We start from the raw sequence: 24,009 nt of genomic DNA on the forward strand, positions 1-24,009 counted from the left end.
TTTTTTTTTGGAGATGGAGTCTTGCTTTGTCACCCAGGGTGGAGTGCAGTGGCGCAATCTCGGCTCACTGCAAGCTCTGCCTCCTGGGTTCCAGCAATTCTCCTGCCTCAGCCTCCTGGGTAGCTGGGACTACAGGCGCAAGCTGCCACGCACAGCTAATTTTTTGTATTTTAGTAGAGACAGGGTTTCATCGTGTTGCCCAGGCTGGTCTCAAACTCCTGAACTCAGGCAATATGCCCGCCTCAGCCTCCCAAAGTGCTAGGATTACAGGTGTGAGCCACCGCGCCCAGCCAAAACGCTCATTGTCTTTCCTACAAAACAGGCTTCCTGTTAACGACAGCTGCTATCAAAGAGTCATCCTTAATCTTATTCAGGTAACCACAAACTTTATTCTTTAAATGGAGACAACTTTGAGAGTAAAAGGGATTTTCAGTTAATAATAGTTGTGGAGTACCAGATGTATCCAAGTCTGTCCCAGGCAAACCAATAGGGATGATCACTTATACTTAGAGACAGAAATTCTAAGCTTAAATGCCAGATGAATCTTGAAGCCTGTCCGGGTTTACGGAAACACCTATGCTTTATTTTGTATATGAAAAGTATCATGTGAAAGGTCACCTCACAACTATGTCATAAGGAATGTGCTTCCTCTTTCTGGGTACAGAGGCAACAGGTTAAATTTCAGCCCCTGCACCACCCAGTGTATGCTGTGATGTGGAACACACTACTTATCATAACAGCAAAAAGCACATCATCTACTGATGTTTCCTACGAGCCAGACACTGTTTAGGCCTAGATCACTCCTCCTACCAAAGCCATGAGTAGACACTACTGACATCCCATATTTTATAGATGAGGAAATGGAGCCTTCGAGAAGTTACAACACAGTTAAAAAGGAGTGGCACTATGCTTCAAACTAAGGCAGTCTCTTCCAGAGCCCACCTTCTTAAATACTACCGCAGTGCCTGCTCAAAGATATCACTGAAGAGGTGATGATTAAGTTTAGCCACGAAAACTGGGAGATCGTGACAATGATAATGATCCTAACTACCCATTATTGGAAACTTTCGGGTATGCAACTCTGCTAAACCTTATACATGGCATGATCTCATTTTAATCTCCTGGCTCTCCTAGGAAGCAATATTACTAAGCCCATTTTACAGATGAGGAAACTGAGGATTCTAGAGGCTAAATAACTTGCCTAGGGTTGTGCAGCTATCATGAAGCAAATGCAGGATTTGAATTCAAGGCAAACTCCAGAGTCATCTTCACTGTGGTGGAAGGTGCACTATGGAAGAAAGAATATGGACGAAGGCAGGAAGGAAACTGATGTGGGCACACATTGGGAAACAGGCATAAAGAGACGACAGTGAGGGAAAGGTAAATTGTGACTGTGTCATGCACAGCTGACTGTGTATGCCACAGTGAGTTAAAACTGAATCCACTAAACAAGGAACAGTAGTAAGAAATTCTGAGCAAGAGTGTCTCAAAGGGATCCAGGTTTCCTCATGTTTATGATGCTAATGGACAGGTTACTTATAAAGAAAATATATATTTATGTAAAGTTGTTTTTCAGTGCTACATCTAGCACCTGACGACTCTGGGAACAATTTGATTTTTGCATATCAAATACTTTTAGCACTGTTATTTTTCCCCTGTTATCCACATCCCATCTGTTTCCTCTTCCCCATACTGAAGTGACTGGTATATTTGCTCAAATAAAAGCCTGAAGACAAAAAAAAAAAAAAAATTCTAATACTTGGCTCACATTTAATTTGAGAGAAATAACAGACTCCCAAATCTCTTAGCTTGTTCCATGTTGAATGAAAGAAAAAAAATTACATAATTGAGATAGCTTGTTTACTTACCCAATTTTCATCCTAAGGTAGATCAAGTAACATAACTCTTTTAAACCTTCTCAATTCATTTCCTGACTTTTTTGTCCATAGCCTAGAAAACTCAAGTGGAGCCTTAGTACTATTTATGAACATCTGTTAAATATTGCCAATGCCTGTTACAACCACCTTGGGGAATAGCGTAGCATCTTAAAAGCATACTTCCATATGTAATATTTATTCTGTTGCAATGTAAAGAAAGTATGATTCTCATTTTCTTTAAAAATTATGCAACATTTGACTTACATGTTCATCTACCTAGAAAATATCAACCAACAGTATACAAGTCATTATATATTCATTATCATGTTATCTGACAAGTTGTATAAAAAATATAGCTTCACACTTGGGTGTTACTGAAAAGTATTGAAAATTTTATTTTATCTGCTGTTGATGTTTTAATAGTTGTTTTGTATTTCGTTTACAATAGCTCAAAACACTGGCTCTGTTCAATCCAAAAAAGAAGAAAAAAAGAAAGAGAACTTGGTGAGTGCCTCATTTGTGTGAAACATGTGTTTCATTTATCTTGGTTGCTATCTCAATCATTCCTTGAAGTACGTATTATTATCCCCTATTTTATAGTCAAGTAAATTGTGGTTTAGGGTAATCAGTCAAAGTAGAGCTGGGGTGGGAGCTCTGTTCTGACTGTATAGCCCATGTTTCTTCTAAGCCTTGAAGCAAAGAGACAAACGTTTTCAAGATTCTGAACACTACTTTCAGAAAAGACTGCTACATGATCATCAAACCCATTCTTCCTTTTCCTAAGCATGGACTGAAACTGTATTTCCCAGCCACCCTTGAAGTTGGTTAAGATCATGCGATCACTTTTAGCTGAAATGATACAGTCCGTGCAAATTCCTACATGCAATCCTCCATAGTTGTTTTGCCTTTTGAGTGGCTGGAATGGGCATACTTTCCAGGTCATCTTTGGGAGCCATGTGTTGAAGACAGCGGAGTGAAAAACAAAAGGAGCCCAGGTTCCTGCGGCAGACTAAGAACATCATGCTAGATGTTTATGTGAATAAGAAATAAATCCTTCTTGCACCAGGCTACTGGGAATGGGGTAGCTTATGTGCTTCAGATGCTAGCATTACCTAATATGTCAGTAGAGAGAAAACAATCCAAAATAACTACAAGAGGACATAACACAACCTAGAGATTATCATAAAATCTTAAAATAATATTTTGGAAAAAAATATTTAATATTTAGACAATGTTCATTTTATAATATAGAATTTTAAAACAAAAATTATAAACAAAACTGTACTTAGTACTTTACCAAATTTAGAAACAAGTTCATTCTCTCTCAATTATGTCATATACATATGTACACAGAAATTAATATTGCTGAACGAAGGCATGCATAAGAAAAATGAAAGAAAATATGTTAATATTAGCACAGGTTTCCTCTAAGTAATGAGATTAGAAGATATTTTTTACTTTTTTGTACTTTCCTATATTTTCCAATATCAAAATAATGAGCATGTTCCTTTGATAATCAGAAAAGATTTGTGTAATTAAGTTTAAGATGTCTTTAAAAGGGGCAATCCACCCAGACAGAAAGATTACAGCAGTGAGGTCCTATGTCATTTACCCTAGGTAAAGTTCTTCTGCATTTATAGCCCATAAAGTACCCTCTGAACTTTCAAAACTGCCAAACTTTACACTGGGGTGAGTCAAAGGCCCCAGGGAATAATATTTCATGGGAAACTCCTGGAAAATGAGATCACATGCCAACATAACTTCTTTGTCCATTCTCAATGAGGTAGCTTTAAAAAAACAAGTCAGCCAGGCCTATAATCTTCCCACCTTGACCTCCCAAAAGCCAGCAATTTGGGAGGCCAAGGTGGGAAGATCACTTGAGGCCAGGAGTTTGAGACAATCCTGGCCAACACGGCGAAACCCCGTGTCTATTAAAAATATAAAAATTAGCTGGGCATGGTGGTGCACGCCTGTAATCCCAGATACTCAAGAGACATGAGAATCGCCTGAACGCAGGAAGCAGAGGTTGCAGTGAGCTAAGATAGCACCCCCCAACTCCAGCTGGGGCAACAGAGCGAAACTGTGTCTCAAAAAATTAAAAAATTAAAAATTAAAAAAATAAGAATAAACACAAGATAATACATAACTCCATTAATGACACATTGAAAAGACAGAAAGTAAAATTATATTAGCAAACACAATCATGGGCATGAAGAGATCTGGTGATACTCAGTACCAGTCATTAAAGGAAAGTCTTTCCCTTTGGTTTAGATGAAGATTCCAGGAGATAATATTTGTGAAATGCCAATACTAGGCACATGGTAAAGGCCCAAAGCTTAAACGCCACCACTATTATTTTTATTGGTTAAAGTGTAAGAAGAATTAATGCTTACTTTAGTAGACTGTTAAAACTGAAGTTAAGGCATTGAGTTTCAAAGTACTGTTCTCATTTGTTTCTTAGGAAACTGAAAGGAAGCTACATGTACACTCCCATAAAGCCTGCCTGCCCACAACCCGCCTTGATCTCTCCCTTCACTCTGCAGGTCTCCTGCTGCTTCTATTCAGTGAATACCACACGATGCTTAGGGAAAAGATATTCTAGCACAGAGAAATTCTAAGGAGATGACCAGAGAAGACCATTTATATTTGCAGACTTAGGAAGAAGAAAAAATAACATTTTATAAAAGGGGATCTCTTTGTAAAACACATACAACAGAAAATGTCATTAAAAGCTACAACTTGTTGAATGGGATATCCTCTTTATAAACACAGTTAGGGAAAACCATCAATTTCAATTCAGGTGCTCCTTTAAGGAGAATTTGCAAGTGAGCATGAGCAAGTGAACATTTTCTGAATAGCAATATTTACTTGTGAGCATCTACTGCCTCTGAGGACCTATGAGAAGCACTCTATCTGGATGAGACCAGGCTCTTAGCAGCAAGCAACAGAAATTAACTCTAGCTGAAATAAGCATGAACTAAATTACAAAAAAGAAATTGGGAGGCTCACATAATCACCAAGAAGGCAGGAGAATCAGACTTAAAAAATGGGAAGGAAGCAAAGAGGCCAACAGCAGCCAGGAACGCAATCAAACCACACCAGAGAAACCATCTATCTGGTGAGGACACCACTGTTATTCCTAGAAAGCAGATACCGCTTCAACCTCTGATGGACCACATATGCCATTACCCTAGGAGCAGCTTTATATTATTGACTCCAAAGTCAAAATAATGGGCAGCTGATATGTTGGTAAAATGCAAACTTACTTCATAAAAATCAATATTATCCTTGTCTGTCATTATAAGACAAAATGACCATCATCTCAACAAAAGGATATTAAGATCTTTTTGCAAGATCCTAACCACATGTGATAGGACAAAGCCATGACAATCAAGGAGGCTTGCAATGTATTTAATTGCCTATGGGATTAATAGTACATGTCAATCAGTAGCCAATGGGCAGTAATTCCTTTTTTACATAAAATACAGTTCCTTAATGGTGTTAAGTAATTCACCAGGCTTTAGGACGCAATTACATAAAACCAAAAGAGCAAGTTATCATATTGACGAATGGAAACATGTTATAGCTGAAAGCAATCAAAAACTAGCCAAGTTCAATAAAAGCTCCTTATCTCCATTTTAGGATGCATGTCATTAGCTCAGAGAAGATTAATTTTTCCATTCATAGTTCAATTTTCTTTCCTGACAAAAAATAAAATGTGAGTTTTGAAATGCAATTTTCTTGCTTAATCAAATGTTAAGAGTCTCATGTCAACATGCATGGAATAATTAATAAATTGTGGATATTCTAAAAACTGAAAGGTAGTGGTCCTAGATACGATTCATCTAAGTTTATATACAGATGCTTTTTTAAGACAGGTCTTTGCAGTGATATGAGAGACACAATCCTTCATTCACCTTCAAAGAGAACTGAAAAGGTAACATGAAGATCAGTCATTCACACAGTAGGTACTCTGTAATGATCTGCTGACTGTATTCACTAATTTAATCCATAAGAAAGGTATGTACTTAATAAGCCTTCTAAGAAAATTGTATGCAACGTAAACAACTCCTCCTTTAAAGCGTGCTTATAAAAGGTGGCTCCGATAAATGGCAGCAGCAATGAATATTATCCACACATTAAAAACTTAATTCAAACTAAATTTGCTCTCTCAGACATGAATCCATTTTCTATGCAAGAAAATGAGGATCTCACTCAATATCTTACCATTATGAACAGTGTTTCAGAAGCAAAATGTTTGCATTACCCATTTTAAACAAATGTTCAAATTAACAAGCTTTCCATAACTACACAGCAAAAGGTTCTATTTGCTCAGAGATAAAACCAAATGAATCATTAAGAAAATATCTGCAGATTACACAGTTTCTATATACTGCACCTTAAAACCTGCCATGTCCAGTTTTAATCCAATCTTCTAATTTGATTAATATGCACTTTCCATCTTTAAAATGCTGACCCACACATAAAAATCTCCCAAGAATATCATCACCAAGTTAGCAAAACGGAAAATGCCAGGGGAGATTTAATCTAATCTGACTGGATTAAAATTCCATCATCTTTGTCAATTAGCTCTACAATCTCGGCATGTTTTTTTTAACTTTATCTTGCCTGTTTCCTTGCTTGTAAAATGACATAAGCAATGTCTGAATTTGGCAACCAACTGAATATAATAGACATGAGAGATATTATGGATGTAGAGCTATTTCAGCTGGGTAAGCAGGGTGGCAAGAAGAAGAAGAGAAGGTTTGGAGCAACCAAGAGATGACAAGTTCCATTTGGGTCAGGTGTGCCAAAGACACCCATGAACAAGTGGTCAACAGACAAGTAGGAATGCAGGTTCAGGCACAAAGAAAGAGACAATTCGCACAAAGGTCAACCTGGAAATCACAGATATGATTAACATCACATTTATTTTCAAAATATTTTATAAAATGTCATTTCAAAACACATCAAAATATGAATAAAGTAGAAAGGTAAGCAAACACCTTTCAATTATTTACAAATCTTTCTAATTAAAATATGAACTCTCCTAACACATGATTAGCAGGATAGTTATTATGATGTCTCTGATCTCTCTGTGAGTTAGAATCACAACAGTAATGAATCTCCTGGAATTTGCTGCCATTGACGACGACGATGATGATGATGATGATAGCAATAAAATCTTATATAGTACTTTCTGAATGTTAAACACATTATCATTCTAGGCAATTTTCTCCCATGATAGTATCATAATTACAGGGTGAAAGTCCCATTTTTTCAGTACAATCAGGAAGATGTGTGCAAAATCCAGTTTTAATCTTAACCTCAAATCTATTTGCTAAAATTTCAATTGTGCTCTTGGTTCTGTCAATCTTGTGGTGACAAGAATATAAATACTCTGAATTTTTGCCAGATTCTTCTTGCTTTGCTCTCTCCAGCTAATCTCAGTGATGTGCACATAATTTTTATATTTATGATCAACTCATTTCACTTTTAACCAACTAGAATTGGTTCCATATCCTCTTCTAATGCTATAAATTTCCCCTTAGACCAAAACAATTCAACAACAGAAATCAGAGGAGTCCTTCCTTCTACCAAAACTACTCACTGAGTACGGGAAGGATTACTCATTCATTCACCAAATAAGGAGCTTGAATTTTCCAAATTGCTGTTTATCCCTAGACAGGAACAGGCCCTCTGTTGGCCACACCACCTTAAGGAGCATCACAGATATGCACAGGTGAAACCTGCGTGCACACACACTCACACACTCCTATATGCACACACACACAATCATGCATCATTCTCCATTCCTTTATCCAGTTTGATTTTGTCAATCCTTTTATCATTCTCAACCCTTTATCCAGTTTGTATTTCTTGAAAGCATACCTGAAGAACTAATTTTCTTTTACTTAAAATTGCTTTATTGTCTCTTTTTTTCCCTCCCTTGTCCCAGCTCCAGCACGTCAATGCAACACTGCTCATTCCTCCAGAGCAGAAATTCTATTGAAAGCATGATACAACCAGGTGCAATGGCTCTCGGCTGTAATCTCAGCACTTTGAGAGGCTGAGGCAGGAGAATCACTTGAGGCCAAACTGGGCAACACAGAGAGACCCCATCTCTACAAAAAATAAAGATATAAAAATTAGCCAGGTGTGGTGGTGTGTGCCTGTAGTCCTAGCTACTCTGGAGGCTGAGGTGGGAGGATTAGTCAAGCCCAGGAGTTGGAGATTGCAGTAAACTATGATTACACCACTGCACTCCAGCCTGGGTGACAGAGTGAGACCCTGTCTCTAAAAGAAGTAAAAAACAAATACAAATAAAAATAAAAAGCATAGTATACAATCCCCAACCACAATACAATGGCTTAATGTTCATAAAACAAACCCATAACTAAGAAGTCAATTAGTTCACTAAGTACATATGTCCAGGAATATCTCAAAGAGATTAGGTGTTATGCCTAAGAGAGGTGAGGGGAGTAATCAGTTGGCTTTCAGAATTATCTTTAAAAAACTTAAGTTATACCTGTAATGCTAGTGCTTCAAAGAAAATAATGGGGAAATAAGATCAAAGACCAACTTGAACTTTACATTTCTTTGCTCTCACTTCCCAATCCCCAAACCACAAGAGTATAAAACAAAAATGATCCTTTCTTACAAAAAGGCTGGAATACAGTTCACTGAGGAGCTCTCATCCAGGTTTAGATCTAATTTTACTGGGATTTTTTCCTGGTAAAATCAATCTTGATAGTTTTAAAATGAAATCAATTTTCATTTATTAAAATATAAGTCACTTCAATTTCTACATTTAACATCTGAAAGTTACAAGTTAATTTTATTTCTAGAACATAAATTATATGAAGAAAAAGGGTTTGCCTGTCTTCCATAGCTGTGTCCATAGTGCCTAGTACATGGTTGACCCTCAATAAATATTTGTTCCAGAAAATAACACATATACATTTCAACTGACATAACATAGAAAGGGTCTGGTGTATTAGCATCTGGGAGAACTTTAAAAAGTTCAAAGAACAACAATTACTAGCTGAAGTACCTATGCACTTACTCTTAAAAGAGCACAGAAAATCAGAAAACTGAAATATGGAGAGTGCCTCTATCTTACACTCTCAACCTTTGCTACTGATCCCTGGACAAGACTGAGTTGTTACTCACAATTCTTTATTTTTAGTGGGAAGCAACTGCATTCCCAAGGCTGGAGGATGCACATGCAAATCCTTCTGGTGTCCATATCTACACTGTGCTAGATGGCAGCCACTAGCCACATGAGTCTCTTAAGCACCTGAAATGTGACTAGTCTGAAATGAGACGTGCTGGAAGCGTAGAATTCCAACCAGGTTTCTGAAGATTGGGACAAAGCAATGAACACAAAATACCCCACTGATAACTCCATTAATTCCATGTTGAAATGATGTTGTTTTAGATATATTGGAGTAAACAGAATGTATTATTAACATTAATTTTACCCTTTTTTTTTTCATTTTTTTAATGTGACTGTTAGAAAACTTTAAAATATTTACGTGGCTCACATCATACTCCTACTAGACAGTGGCAATCCAGACTGATACCTAGAGAGTCTGTATACCACACAGAGGGGGATGCTCACTGAAAGGCAGACAGCAGGACCTGATCCCTAATATCTGGATCTGTGAGTAGGAAAACTGGCTAGATGTTCTACCACACAACAATCTCCCTTTGATATGGTTTGGTTGTCCACACCCAAATCTCACCTTGAATTGTAATAATCCCCACATGTCAAGGGTGGGGCCAGATGGAGATAACTGAATCATCAGGGCAGTTTTTCCCATATTGTTCTAATGGTAGTAAGTCTCAGGAGATCTAACGGTTTTATAAATGGGAGTTCCCCTGCACAAGTTCTCATCTGCCACCATGTAAGACATCCCTTTGCTCTTCCTTTGTCTTCCACTATGATTGTGAGGTCTTCCCAGCCATGTGGAACTGTAAGTCCAGTAAACCTCTTTCCTTTATAAATTAGCCAGTCTCAGGTATGTCTTTATTAGTAGACGAGAATAGACTAATACACTCTTAAAGACTCCCAATAGCATTGAGAAATAAGTACTATTAGTTTTGACCTACAGATAAAGAAATTGAGGCAAGCACGGAGAAGGTATTTCTGCAAAATTCCAAAGCTGGTAAAAGGGAGGGCAAAACACTGAAGCAAAGTTAGCTTGACTTTAAAGTCATGCTCTTGCCTTTGGTCTCCTCCAGTCACTCAGACGGCACTCTCCCCATGTTCTAAGGGACTTAAAGAAGGATGTAAACAACTGATTCATTCGGCAATGAATGGCTTCTCAAGCCCTTCAGCCATGTTTCTCCCAGCCACTAACCCACAGCTGACAAAACTGGGTGAAATAGTGACTAAAATCTCTGAAAAACTACCGTGGAGCGACATTCCATGTGCTGCTATCTCATGTAAAAGAATAAAGTTTTCCTAAATTGATGTTTTTTGCTTCTTTAAATTGCAGTTATCATTTCCTTTGTTAGTTAACATGGATCACAATTTCCTTTTGTGTCATCAAATATTGTTGAAGGCTTCCATCCATTCCCTCCACACATTATTGAACCATGCTCCACTGATGCACGATTCTTCATTTCAAAAAGCTGGGATGAAAACACCCTCATGCTCATACTGTAAGAATTTCTGAGGATACACCCTCCCTAAGGGATACTGAAAAGAAAGGGAAGTTGTCTGTTGTTCTAAATTTTTCTTTTTTTAAAGAGATAGGGTCTCACTCTGTCACCCAGGCTAGAGTATATTAGTGTGATCATAGCCCACTGCAATCTCAAACTCCTGGGCTCAAGTGATCCTCCTGCCTAGGCCTCCAAAGTAGCTAGCACTACAGGCATATACCACCATACTAGGCTAATTTTTTTAGTTTTTGTATAAATGGGTTCTGCTATGTTGCCCAGGCTGGTCTCAAACTCCTGGACTCAAGTGTTCCTCCCTCCTCAGCCTCTCAAAGTACTGAGATTATAGGCATAAGCGATCCCACAGAGCCTGTTCTAAGGTTTTTGACACTTAGGTCAAGTGCCTCCAGTGAGTGATCCTGGTGGAACTGAGGACACAGAGGTGCCTGTGAATCTCATGCAGCATGCGTCAGGCAGGGCCCGGTCTAGAGGAAACCTCTAGGTGCGCCAGGGAAGAAGAGCTCTACTCTCCTACACCCAGGCCATCACACTGAAGGCTGTCCTGTGATTCCACATCTCCTCCCAGGTTAGCAGGACTGAAGACTCCCAGGGACAAAGGTCTGAAAGCAGACCCCTCCCCTCATCCTGCAGTCACCACGTGATTCCTGCACACTTACACACATGTACACGAGGCAATCTGGACTTTTTTGTTTTTGCAATTCTAAGCTCTCCCCTATATCTGCCCCCCTCAGTTTAACCCACAACAAAAAAAAATTAACTAGTGGGAAACCGCTACCTGTGAATTCACTGATTTGGGCAAGTGTATTTCATCTATTATGAATAAGCTTACTTAGTCGCTTAGCAGCCTCAAGAGCTTCATTTGCAGTGTCTGCTACAAAGAATCTTTGAACTCTCACTCCGTTGTCAGACATCAGTTTCTTGCTCTGGTATTCCTGCAGATTCAGCCATCTTCTGGAGGTTAATTGAACTGCCTATAGAAATTGAAGGAGAGAGGTAAGAACACTCATTAATAGCAAGAAAAATAAAAGTCAACCTATATGGCCAGGCTTAGAGGTAATGTCGACTGGCAATCAGGAACCCAGAATTGAGAGAAGCAAAAGCAAAAAAAAAAAAAAAAAAAATCCACTTAAATTCATGCTTAATTATTTTTTAACAAAAATTGTTAAGGACAACTATACACACACAAATGAATGTAGGTTTTTTAAAAATGCTGAAAGCTGAGTGAGGTCTGTGATCTAGTTAATAATATTACATAAATATCAATTTCCTGCTTTTGATATTGTACCACAACTACACGAGGTGTCAGTATTAGGGGAAGCTGGATGAAGGGTACATGGGGCTGCTGTACTATTTTTGCAACTTCCTGTGAGTCTACAAGTATTTCACAATAAGTTATTTTAAAAACTGTTAAGGACTCTATTATATGGCTATGGCTCCCCACCTCTCACCTCAAATAAATAAAGAGCATAGCATTATTTTAATAACTGTATATAGATTGTTAATCATTGTAAAGTTTTTCAGGAAATTTGTTTAAACACTCTGAAGTCACTGGGCCACAGACTAATTCATTTCTTTACCATAGTTTTTAACAGAGTCTAGGTAGCGCCATTGTGTGTTTAACGAGATTATCTCTTTCATGCACCAAGGTTGAGTGCAATAACCTGAAAGATTCACCATTAATTAAACTAGTTCCTAAACTGCAACTTGTGTATTAAAAGAATCTTGCTTAAGTTTCAAGTAGAAGTGGTTTGCCAACATGCACTATGTGTTTTTATCTGCGTTAAAAGGACATAGTCAAAGGACACAATAACATGAACAAATAAATTCTTTACATTTTATCTAATATCAACAGTATTCCCTACCAAATCCATAAGCCCCATTTTTAAAAGGAAAAAAAAAAAGGAAAAATGAATACACTTAATGTAAGCTCCTTTCCATCCATGAGTCATAGGCAAAGGAAACACTACTCACGAGAGGTAGGATGACAATATCATTAATGCACAAACCAAAACATCAATCATGCAACTGGATCACAAGACTGGTAGTACATGGACATCACCTGATACAATCCCTACTGGCTTCTGTCCATGGCTTTGGTGGATGTCCAAGGCAGTGTCACACAGACCATAAAAGTGAGGCCCACAGGGCTTCATTACATGGAGCCATTACCTTTCAGGACATCTACTGTGTCCTTACAATGTCATTTTCTTCTGGTATCCCCAAGCTATGATGTACTCATGGAGCTCTTTTGAAATAGGGTGATTCAAAGCTCTAGAACCCCATAACTAGACTGTGTTCCACTAAAGGGTAGAAAGCGTGCCTTAAACTTCTCTGTATCTCTATGAAGAAGGTGACAGTGCTTGACATATGAAAGACACCCAAAAAAATGTCACTTAGATGGCCAAATGAATCAACCCTGCCTTTTGTCTCCTAATACAGACAACTTTTCATTCCCAGAAACTGGCCACCTCTAAAAATAAAAAAGTACAAGTTAGTCCTTAACACCTGAAATGAACATAATATAATGTATACATACTGGTAAAAAAATTCAAATTTCAACATGATAAAGCCTAAAGATAGCTCTCTGTTCTGTCCTTGTAGCTGTTGGTAATGATGGTTTGGTTTTGTTTTTAACATTGAAGTGGCCTATACTTCTTCTTTAGAAATAAATAATACTGGGATAAACATAAATTGCCAGACAAGCAATGCTCACATCATTTACTATATATTATTTTTTAACTATACATTATTTCTTAATCTTACTTTTTAAGTCTTGATGAAACATTAGTAATTTGAAAAACACAAACTTCTGTAAATGAACATACTCAAAGGCTTTACAGTCTTAATAGCGTGTTATATAACATACAAAGAAAAATACAAGTTTAAGGCATTTAGCGAAAAAGCTCCTTAGTGAAAGAAAACATTAAACATTAGCTGTGTGCTATTATCTAGGACCACTCTTAAAAGGCAAATGGGAACAATCAATAGATTATGTCTATGTTGACGTACCAATTTAAAGCCATTAACCAAAGAAGAAAAAATATAGTTTGAAAAGAGCATTTGAGGGAGACTAAAAACAGCCACAAAGTGGTTGTGGTCAATTCCTTTTCATCAGAACACTTGCCGTATTAATTTTAGATATGTTAATGCAATCTGCTAAAAACTAATTGCAATTGATCCAGAGGCCAGCTTCACAGACATATAACATATATTGACTGTTTCCACACTGACTCAAATGAAAGCCAGCTTAAAGTCTGTTGCTCTTAAATTGAAAACCAGGACAGTGAGCAGTTCCAAAACCACTGATGACACCCGGCTATCACTCCACAAAGGAATTCTTTTACAGAATAATCACCTATTTTTGTCAATCCAAAACTTGGAAGAGTAGGACCCTGACTGGCTCTAAAACTTCAAGACAACTCCACTTACTAAGAATCTGTAGCTGGGTGTGGGCAGGCGCAGTGGTTCACACCTGTAATCCCAACATCTTGAGAGACTGAGGCAGGAAGATTGCTTGAGCCCAGTAGTTCAAGACCAGCCTGGCCAACATAGTGAGACCCTGCCTCTACACAAAGTAAAAACATTAGCTGGGTGTGGTGGTGCATGCCCATAGTCCCAGCTAATTGGGTGGCTGAGGCTGGAGGATAACTTGAGGCTGGAGGCTGAGGCTGCAGTGAGCTATGATTGTGCCACTGTACTCCAGCCTGGGTGACAGAGAGAGACTCAGTCTCAAAAAAAAAAAAAAAAATAATTGTGATAAATCTACAGAAAAATAATTTATGTTTACTTCTGCATTTTCAGTTGTAAAAAAGGGTGAGGAGAAATCTGCTATGCAAATGGATGGTAGAAAGTATGCTGGAAATGTAATATAAACTGCTGAATAGTAATGATAATAGTTCCATCTACCATTAATTGAGCATTTATCATGAGTTAGGCATTATACTAAATATTCATGTTTCATGGTTAAAACAATCAGGAAACGTCAAGAATTATTCTCTCTCTCTGTAGCTGTCATTAGTGCAAATCAAGAAATATCCCCAGTCTTCTTCCCTCTAGGCACTTCCTTACTTCAGCTGAAGTTAGGTGATGCCATATCTACTACCTAGAGTTAGCATCAGATCCCCCAGGTTAGAGGCTCAGTCCCACAGGACTATACCCACTTCAGATGCCAGGCACAAGCCCCAGATTATTTTACCTGTGCTTCTGACCAATCAGCTATCAACTGGGAGTTCCCAAGACCCCCTCCTCGAGTTTAATAAATTTTATAGGATGGCTAACAGAGCTCAAAAAAACCATTGCTGACATTTATCAGCTATTTATAAAGGATATGACAAAAGACACTGGTGAACAGCCAGATGGAAGAGGTATACATAACAAGGTAAGTCCATGGAGCGTCCATGCTCTCTCTGGGAGTACCACCTTCCAGATACCACCATATATTTGACAATCTGGAAGCTCTCCAAACCTTGTCCTCTTAAGGTTTTACTATATAGGCATGATTGTTACCTCATTAGCCATTGGTGATTAAGTCGACTTTCAGTCCCTCTCTCTTCCCCAGAGACTCAGAGGATAGGGCCGAAAGTCCCAACCCTCTAATTATGCCTTGGGCTTTCTAGTAACCAGTCACAATCCTGAAGCTACCTAGGGGACTCCAACCACTAGTCATCTCATTAAGGTACAAATGACACTCATCACTTCAGATATCCCAAGGGTCTTAAGAACTGTGTGTCAGGAACCAGGGGTAAAAACCAAATATGTTTTTTTTTTTTAATTATATCACAGTATCATATCAATTAACTAGTTCCAGCCAGTAAGTTGTGAATACATATGTTGCGTGACGCATTCAGGCCAACAGTTAATTGCCATCCCTTCCACCCCATCCAAGTTCGCCCTCTCTAGATATGCGGAATGGCAACATTCAAGATGGCAGCTGATCTATCAGCCAGGGACCAGAGTAAGGATGGTCATATACCAAGTGACTTTACATAAATGTGTAGTAAATGGATTTTTAACCACTGAAATTCTGGGGGTTGTTACTATTGCACAACCTTTTTGCCCAATCGGCTTTATTGACCAATAAAGCCATGTTACAAATTAGGAAACTGGGGCTGAACTTGCCTAAGATCACAGGTTACTAAGAAACAGTAAAGCTTCTGGATCAATTGGGTAACATTGTTGGTTCCCTGTGTTTGTATTATGGCCCCAGAGGCTCTGTGGTGATACAGACTGAGAAAAGAGATAAGTAAAATACTGTCCCTTTTGTCAAAAGTCTACCAGGAATAGGGCTTTCATGAAATGCTGACAGAGCTCATGTAAGGTAAAATGTAACTACTCCAGGCTTTGGGAGGGAGGGAGGTGGAGATGTGAGTAGGTCTTGTCCTAAGATGCTAGAATGGCAAAAGTTCATTTCAACTCCTAAGAAGAGCTACCTGTTATGACTCTAAAATAACATCTTTGCTGCAGGAGACATGAAGAATCTCTCAGAGAATCCATGAATTCTAAAATGCAAGCAATGGAATGGAGTATAAAGATCATCTGCCCCAGTGCCTTTCGATTGTTTCTGCCAGTCATTTGCCAGCCTGCCCTCAGGACCATTCCACAGGCTCTTCTGTCTAAACTTGAGACTCTGTTCAGAGACTGAACAGTAGGGGGAAGCCACCAGGCTTTGTTGCCCTCTTTGTGGGTGTAACAGCATCTCCTCTGAAACTCCAGGTCTCTCCAGACAGCTCTTTCTTCCACATTCCAGCTCCCACTGCCTCCCCTGCCGTGACTTCTGCTTCCAACAGCTGGCCCTAGACTCTGCCAACACCACTTCCTTCCTCTCCTATGGCTCACGGAAGATTCCTGCTGTTGTCCATCCATCTCTGTGTTGCCTTCCCAGCCTGTGTGCCTTACAATCTTTCCTACCCTTTGTTAAATTCTATTAAATGACCTCACGGAATCCCTGTCTTCCCGACTGGGCCCTTACTGACTCAGTGCTTCGCAGGTTGAAGGTGAAGGGGAATGGCAGTGATCCACTTTTACAAAGGTATTTGGGACCCTATACTGGAGAAGTTTACCAATTAGTCACATCTTTCAAATACTGGGGTTTCAAGATACAAAGGGACCACTGGGGTCCAATCACCTCAGTTTACAGTCAGGAACCTGGAGACCTAATGAGAGGAAGTAACTTGCCTAGGGATCATATAGTAAGCCAGACGCCTGATGAAAGCTGGACTAATTGCCAGCTTCTTTCCTTCCTTCACATGGATTTTGGCAAAGTGACCATCTTAGGAACAGCATCACATTCTTAAACTAGCTGGGGTAGGTGGGCACCTAGGTTTTGTTCCCTTTGGACTTGTACAATATCCTTGCCATCATTCCCTTCCTTCTTGTGTTTCTTTGATACAGCAAGCATTTCTAAGCTTGGAGGGGAACGGGAAAAATACAACTTAAAAGAAAAGCAGTACATAAAGATTTAAGGGCCTATGGGAACAAGGGAGCAGAAGCAGAAGAAAAAGAATGAAAATGAGGCAGGGGACAAAGAAAACCAGGAGATAACAAGACAATGGCTAAGTGGACAAAACTGACATAAAACTCCAAGCACAAAACTAGACAGCTACACAGAAAACAAACAAACAAACAAAAACAATATGCCCAAGAAATCATCCTTTGCCCCATGGTTTTAAAATTAGAGGTGTAGAGACAACTGAAATAGCACCTGGGGTGGGGAGGTGGGGGAATCAATAGAGACTATCAAAAGAAATGTCCCGAGCTGGGCACCCCAAAAGGGAAAACTGTCTACCCACTGGTTCTGCACTTGCTTCATCCTTCTTCAGCCCGACTTTGCACACTAGTATTGCTCACTTGGGAAGGCAGCATAAAGCAGTATTAGAAAGAGGCCAGGAATTACTAGTAATCAAGAAAACAGAAATTCAAACAAAACAGAAGAAGCCATTTTGCCAAAAGGAATGAAGATACTACTGAACACAAACAAACACACACACACACACACGAGATCTGATACTATTGTTGTTGAAGGTCTGGTGAAATGCACTTTCTCAGATACTACCCTTACAACAGAACGCTAGTGCAACCACCTTCCAAAACAATTTGACAGTGTTTATGAAAACTAAAGCACCCTCATCCTCTGACCTGGTAAGTCTACTTCCTGGGTGTCTATCCTAGCAAAACATGTACCAGAGATACAAGCAAGATCTTCTCTCTAGAAATGTACATAACAAAAGGATAAGATTGGAAATGATCCAAATGCCCATCAAATAGGAGACTGGCAAAACAAACTATAATATACTCTGACTGTGTAAAGTATTTAAAATTATCTATAGCAACACAGTATCACCATGTAACCATGTGTACCCCTACAATTCTCAATTCTCTTGTAGCTAGTATGCCAAAACTTTTAAGAGACCATGTGCAATCCTCCAGAGCCCTATTTGTTAGCTACAAGGACCTGGAAGCCACATGTGGAGACGGTGGAGTCACAGGTGAGATTAGGCTGGATTATAAGAGTTACAACATGGGGGATGTCATCTGACCCACATATGCATGACTGAGAAATAAACGCTTGATGTGTTAACCACTGAGATCTTAGGAATAACTCATTATAACAGCATTGACTAATCTAGCCTATTAAGTCTGAACATAGTAGCATTGATTATTCTACAAAGACAAGACTAAAAGAAACCAGCAAGTTGCAGAACAATATATACAGAAGAACGTATATTAGACACACATGTTCACACATGAAGCAATAATGTATATCTTCTAAGGATAAATAAATGCATAAGTAAATGTATAAGAAAAGGTCCAGATAATGTTCACCAACCTACTGCCAGTAAACTTGGGAAGGGCAGACCAAGAAATTTCAACCTAATCTGTAATTTTTAAAAATTTTGTTAAATAAATTCATTTATTATTTGTTCCATAAATATCAATCTACTTAAAAGCAACACTGAGAAAAAGAAATACAAGCCAGGCTTTAACACAATGGTATAGCCTTAAGTCTCTATTAACTTGTCTGCAAAACAAAGGGCTTGCCCCTTACTTAAATGTAGCAGGGTTCTTCAAATGTGGTATGAAATCGAGGTGGGTGAGCGAAAGTCGCATTTTCTGTTATACAGAACTACCACCTCTAATATAAACTTCTGCTGTTAGATATGAAGAGGCTCTTAAACCTCATTTTGAGCTCTCAACAGCAGTGACGACAGTGGAATACAAACAAGGAATTAGCTGTAAACTCAGAGGAAAATATATTTCCCTCTCATTACAGGCATGGCAACGAAGGCAGATGCTTGGTGGGCTGTGGCAAGTCAAAAGTTAGTATGTGTTTGTTATATTTTAGTTTCGCCAATGTTGTTCTGTATGCAAATTAGCACCGATAAATCTACCTTAGTCACGTTACCTAGGAAATATGAGGCCTCAAATAAACGTGTTGGTGCAAATGAAAAGACAGATATAACTCAATGTGTCTCAATATAAGTGTCACAAAATAAAAGGCCTGCTCGTTTAAAACAGGCTCTGATGAAGAAGGCACTTTAACTGTGCCATCCCATAAAAGAGATTAAGTGGAATCCTGTTTGTAAGAGGAAAAAAATAATACCAATAATGCTGTTCTGTTCAGGCCTTAATATGATGACACCAGCATGTCAACTTCTCTTTCAGCAAGAAAACATGCTACAGAAATAGGTAAGAAAAGTAACCATTGCGATTAGAAGCCTAAGCCTATGGAAAGGAACAAAATAATAATGTCAGATGTAGAAGGAAGAGTAGGAATGTGGGTACTGACACTGCTATTTTTTCCCTCCACGTTCAGGCTAAAGAGCGGTCTTCACTGAAAACAGAACGTCACTTTTGTTTAGCACTGTAATACTCTTCACCACTCTCCACTTATGTTCTCCCTGTTTTGCACACTATAAGGAGATGAATTAACCAATTAATTAGCCCCCTGTGGTTGAGTTCTTAAACTCTAAAAGGGGTACAGAGAGATCCTACCTACCCTACGGATGGCAGAAATGGCAGCTGACATGAGTTTCACTTCCTCGTTTATAAAATAGAGGATACTAACAGGCCCATCTTCAAAGGCTGCTGTAAAGATTAAATGAGTTAATATATGCAAATAAACTGAAACAGTGCCCATGACAAGTACTCAAAAAAAGTTACCCATTATTGTTTAATTCAGAAATATAAAAGAGGAGGAAAGGTCTAACAAGTAGATATCTGGCAATCATTAAGATAAAAATAGTAGGTGATCATATAAATAATTTTGTTTTAATAGTGCCCACTGAGCCCTGCTCATTGTTTTAAATACATTTGGGGAAGTATTTTAAACTGTAATCATGGAACTTCTATACTTGAATCACTCAACAATCACAGAAAAAGAACAGTAATTGGCAAAAGGAAGAACTAGAAAAATCTCACATTCAGAAAGCATCTTAAAATGTGTTACTTAGGGCCAGGCGCAGTGGCTCACACCTTCCCTTGGGAGGCCGAGGGGCACGGATTACAAGATCAAGAGATCGAGACCATCCTGGTCAGCATGGTGAAACTCCGTCTCTACAAAGAATACAAAAATTAGATGGGCATGGTGGCGGGCAGCTGTAGTCCCAGCTACTCGGGAGGCTGAGGCAGGAGAATGGCTTCAACCCCAGAGGCGGAGGTTGCAGTGAGTCGAGATCGTGCCACTGCGCTCCAGCCTGGGTGACAGAGCGAGACTCTGTCTCAAAAAGAAAACCTGTGCTTTTTTCTTTTGAGACTCTGTCTCAAAAGAAAACCTTAGTATAAGTAAGTTCACTTTTCATCTCATCTGAACGAGGTTATCCCCATCTCACAGAAGAAGTCTGAAGGTGAAAGAGGTGGGTTAAATAGCTCGTCTAAGGCCACTCAGCTGATTAAGAGAGAGGCAAGGTTTGAACCCAGGTCCCCTGGCCTTAAAAAAGCCCATGACCTTTCTATTATTACATCTGACTTTTCTCTTTTAGTCAGTCTGTAAATGCTGTGTCAACTAAAACCACTTGGAACCACCACAGACAAAAACTATACTGCCATTCCTGACCTAAAATTACTGTTTTCCATTTTAAAGTATGAAAAAATAAAGCGGCTGACAAATTGGTAATGATAATAATGATGATATGGTACCTGAAAAGTCAGTGTTGAAGGGATGCAAAACTTAATTAGAGTGGATGGCTAGAGAAGAAAAGTGCTTTAAAGTTCCCGCATCAAGAGAAACAACACTTGAGTTATTCTTCATAGGACATCAGACTAGGATCAGACCAGCTGCCCGAGGCCATTTTTGTTCCATTGACAACGCATCTCTGATAGTACCACATGTCTTACCTAAGGCCTCTAGCAGTAAGGCAATCAGCATCAGTTAAAATAACAGTAATAAAATCATCTGTACTTCCAAAAAAGAATTGACAGTTGAGCTTTCAGATTATCCAGAAACTGGATCATAGCAGGTTGCTATTTTAGAATTCATTCTTCTTGGGGTGCCTTGGCAAACTCTTATGTTGTTGAACCAAATCAAATACTAGTGAACATTTCTGAGTCCATGAAGTTCCAGAAACTGTGTTATTCCACTTGGAAAGCATTACCTCGTGAAATTCTCCAAATAAAGGAAGATACCAGCAGAAGTCCATTTTACAGATAAGCAAATGAAGGCTCAGAGTAACTAAGTGCCTGCTCAGGGTGACACAGCTGGTTAGAGGCAAAGCCATATTTCAAATACAGGTACGTCTGACTGAGAACCCGTGCCCTTTAATGAGGCAGTGCTGGTGTATCATCTCCCAGTTCACAAACATGGGCCCTTAGCCTTGAAGTCAACTGGGGCAAGAGAAGAAGCAGGAGGCTCTGATTTATAGATTTCACTGTAGGAAGGTACAGAGTTGTACCGAATATGAGGTTCAATGGGAAAATGGGAAGGTGTGAAAGAGAGGTTGCTGGATGGGTTTCACCAACTCAAAAGAATTAAGATTCGCAAAGATACTGCCTTGTTCTTTTTATCCTAGGTTCAGCAGAAAAGCAGGATATATTTTAAGGAGCAAAGAAATGTAAAGCACTTTGTAGTAAGGACAAATGCCCAAAGGAGGGCTTGCAGCATAACTCTATACTGCTGCTCTGCCAGCAGCAAGAAAGAAAGGGAGGGAAAAAAATACAACCTTGATAAACATTAGCATATTAGCACAATAGCAGAAACAAATGTATAAACGGCTCTAAAAATACCGAGTACCCTTTAAGAATGCCTGTCTGTTCCCTCCTGGAGAGTATGCTAGCTCAATCACGTTGCAGAATAAAATCACCTTAATTTTACCTTGCGAACAGAAGTAGGCAAGATTTATTTATAGATAAAGAAAACAAATTAAGGTAATATAAACATATACTGGCATTTAACTCCTACCAAGGAAATTGGCAGAACCTATACTTTGTTCATTCATTTAACAATTTTCCACTGCATCCATAATGTGGTCACTGTGTTTGACATCCAAGATCTAGCAGTAATCAGCACAGACAAGTTCTTTGTGGTCACCAAGCTTTCGCCCTAGGAGGAGAGGCAGGGAAGAAAGACATGAACACATAAATGAGGAGTGTAATTACAGAGTAGCAAGTGCTATGAGGAAAATGAAAGACATACGATGAGGCCGGGTGAAGCGGCTCACACCTGTAATCCCAGCACTTTTGGAAGCCAAGGCAGGTGGATCACCTGAGGTCAGGAGTTCAAGACCAGCCTGGCCAACATGGTGAAACCCCGTTTCTACTAAAAATACAAAAATTAGCTGGGCGTGCTGGCACGCACCTTTAATCCCAGGAACTCGGGAAGCTGAAGCAGGAGAATAGCTTGAACCCAGGAGGTGGAGGTTGCAGCGAGCCAAGACTGCACCACTACACTCCAGCCTGGGAGAAAGAGTGAGACTCCGTCTCAAAAAAAAAAAAAAAAAAAAAAAAAAAAAAAAGAAAGACACATGATGAGCTGTGCAGGTCAATTTTAGACTGAGTGGTCACCTTTGAAGAAATGATATCCGTGCAGAAACCTGGAGACAGAAAAGAGGTATACCTGTGAAGGAACTGAGGCAAAGCACAGCAGGCTGAGAGGCCAGCATGTTCCAAGGCTCTGGGGCAGGAAAAGGGTTGGTACGTGCACGAACAAGGGAGTATGGTGACAGAGGAGCATGACAATGCCAGCAGGGACCAGATAATGCGGGTGCTGGTAAGATAAATCCAGAGTTTAGACTTCATTCACTCAGTTTTAAACAGGGAAGTGAGAAGATCAAATTCACGTTTTAAAAAAGTCACTGTTTTCTCTTTAGAGAATAAAACCAATTGGAGAGAGCTGCATTCAACCAGATTAAGGTTAGCAACCTTTTTCTATAAAGAGTCAGATAGTAAATATTTTAGGGTTTGAGGCCAGGTGGACTCTGTTGCACCTATTCAACTCTGCCTTTGTAGTGCAAACTACCATCAGTCATATACAAATTAATGGGCATGGCTGTGTTCCAATAAAGCTTTATTTGGCTAGCAGGTCAGTGTGCTGATCCCTCAACTAGACTATAGAGAAGGGCAGTAGAGGTGGGGATAGAAAGAAATGAGGGGATTCTGGATAAAGTTTGGTGATGAGGTAAAGCTTACTCGTGGATTAGATGTGGGTTTAAGGGAAAAAAAATCTAGTATTAGACACACACACACTTTACAATGTTAGTTTATATGCACATGGTAAATCTGATATATTTGCTAGTCAGAAAAAAGGCACTTCTTTCAAAACAATCTTAACCTCAAATATTTTGCCCAAACTGGCCTGTTATGGTTTGAATGTTTCTCCCCTCCAAAACTCATATTGGCACTTAATCTCCAATGTGGCAGTACTAGAGGTGGGATCTGTAACAGGTGACTGGGTTATAAGAGCTCTGTTCTCATGAATGGACCAATCCATTCAAGGATGAATGGGTTAATGGGTTAATGGATTATCACAGGAGTGAAATTGGTGGCTTTCTAAGAAACAGAAGAGAGATCAGAGCTATTACTCTTAGTCCCTTCACCATGCATCCCTTGGGGACTATGTAGAAGAGTTCTCAGAAGCAAGAAGGCCCTCACCAGATACAGCCCCTTGACCTTGGACTCCTCAGGCTTCATAACTGTAAGAAATAAATTCCTGTTCTTTATAAATGACCTAGTTTCAGGTTGTCTCTTATAAGCAACAGAAAATGAACTAAGACATGCCCTTTGTATTACATTTAATTATTGACATTTCTGTACATCATTCCACCACATCAGAGCTGCCGAGCCTTTTTTTTTTTTATTTTATTATTATACTTTAAGTTCTAGGGTACATGTGCATAACATGAAGGTTTGTTACATATGTATACTTGTGCCATGTTGGTGTGCTGCACCCATCAACTCGTCAGCACCCATCAATTCGTCATTTATATCATGTATAACTCCCAATGCAATCCCTCCC

The 24,009-nt window shown here is 39.1% G+C and overlaps 1 protein-coding gene across 1 annotated transcript in view; it reads right to left on the reverse strand.

Annotated features, from left to right (window-relative positions):
* Positions 1–24,009, reverse strand: part of SUCLG2 (succinate-CoA ligase GDP-forming subunit beta) — a 188,669-nt gene that overhangs the window by 117,053 nt on the left and 47,607 nt on the right. The window contains 1 exon segment of the mRNA XM_017859391.1: positions 11,395–11,536. Within this exon segment, the coding sequence (XP_017714880.1) occupies positions 11,395–11,536 (142 nt within the window).

This window comes from Rhinopithecus bieti, unplaced genomic scaffold (assembly GCF_001698545.2).
Source record: "Rhinopithecus bieti isolate Rb0 unplaced genomic scaffold, ASM169854v2 scaffold_47418, whole genome shotgun sequence".
NCBI classification, from domain to species: Eukaryota; Metazoa; Chordata; class Mammalia; order Primates; family Cercopithecidae; genus Rhinopithecus; species Rhinopithecus bieti.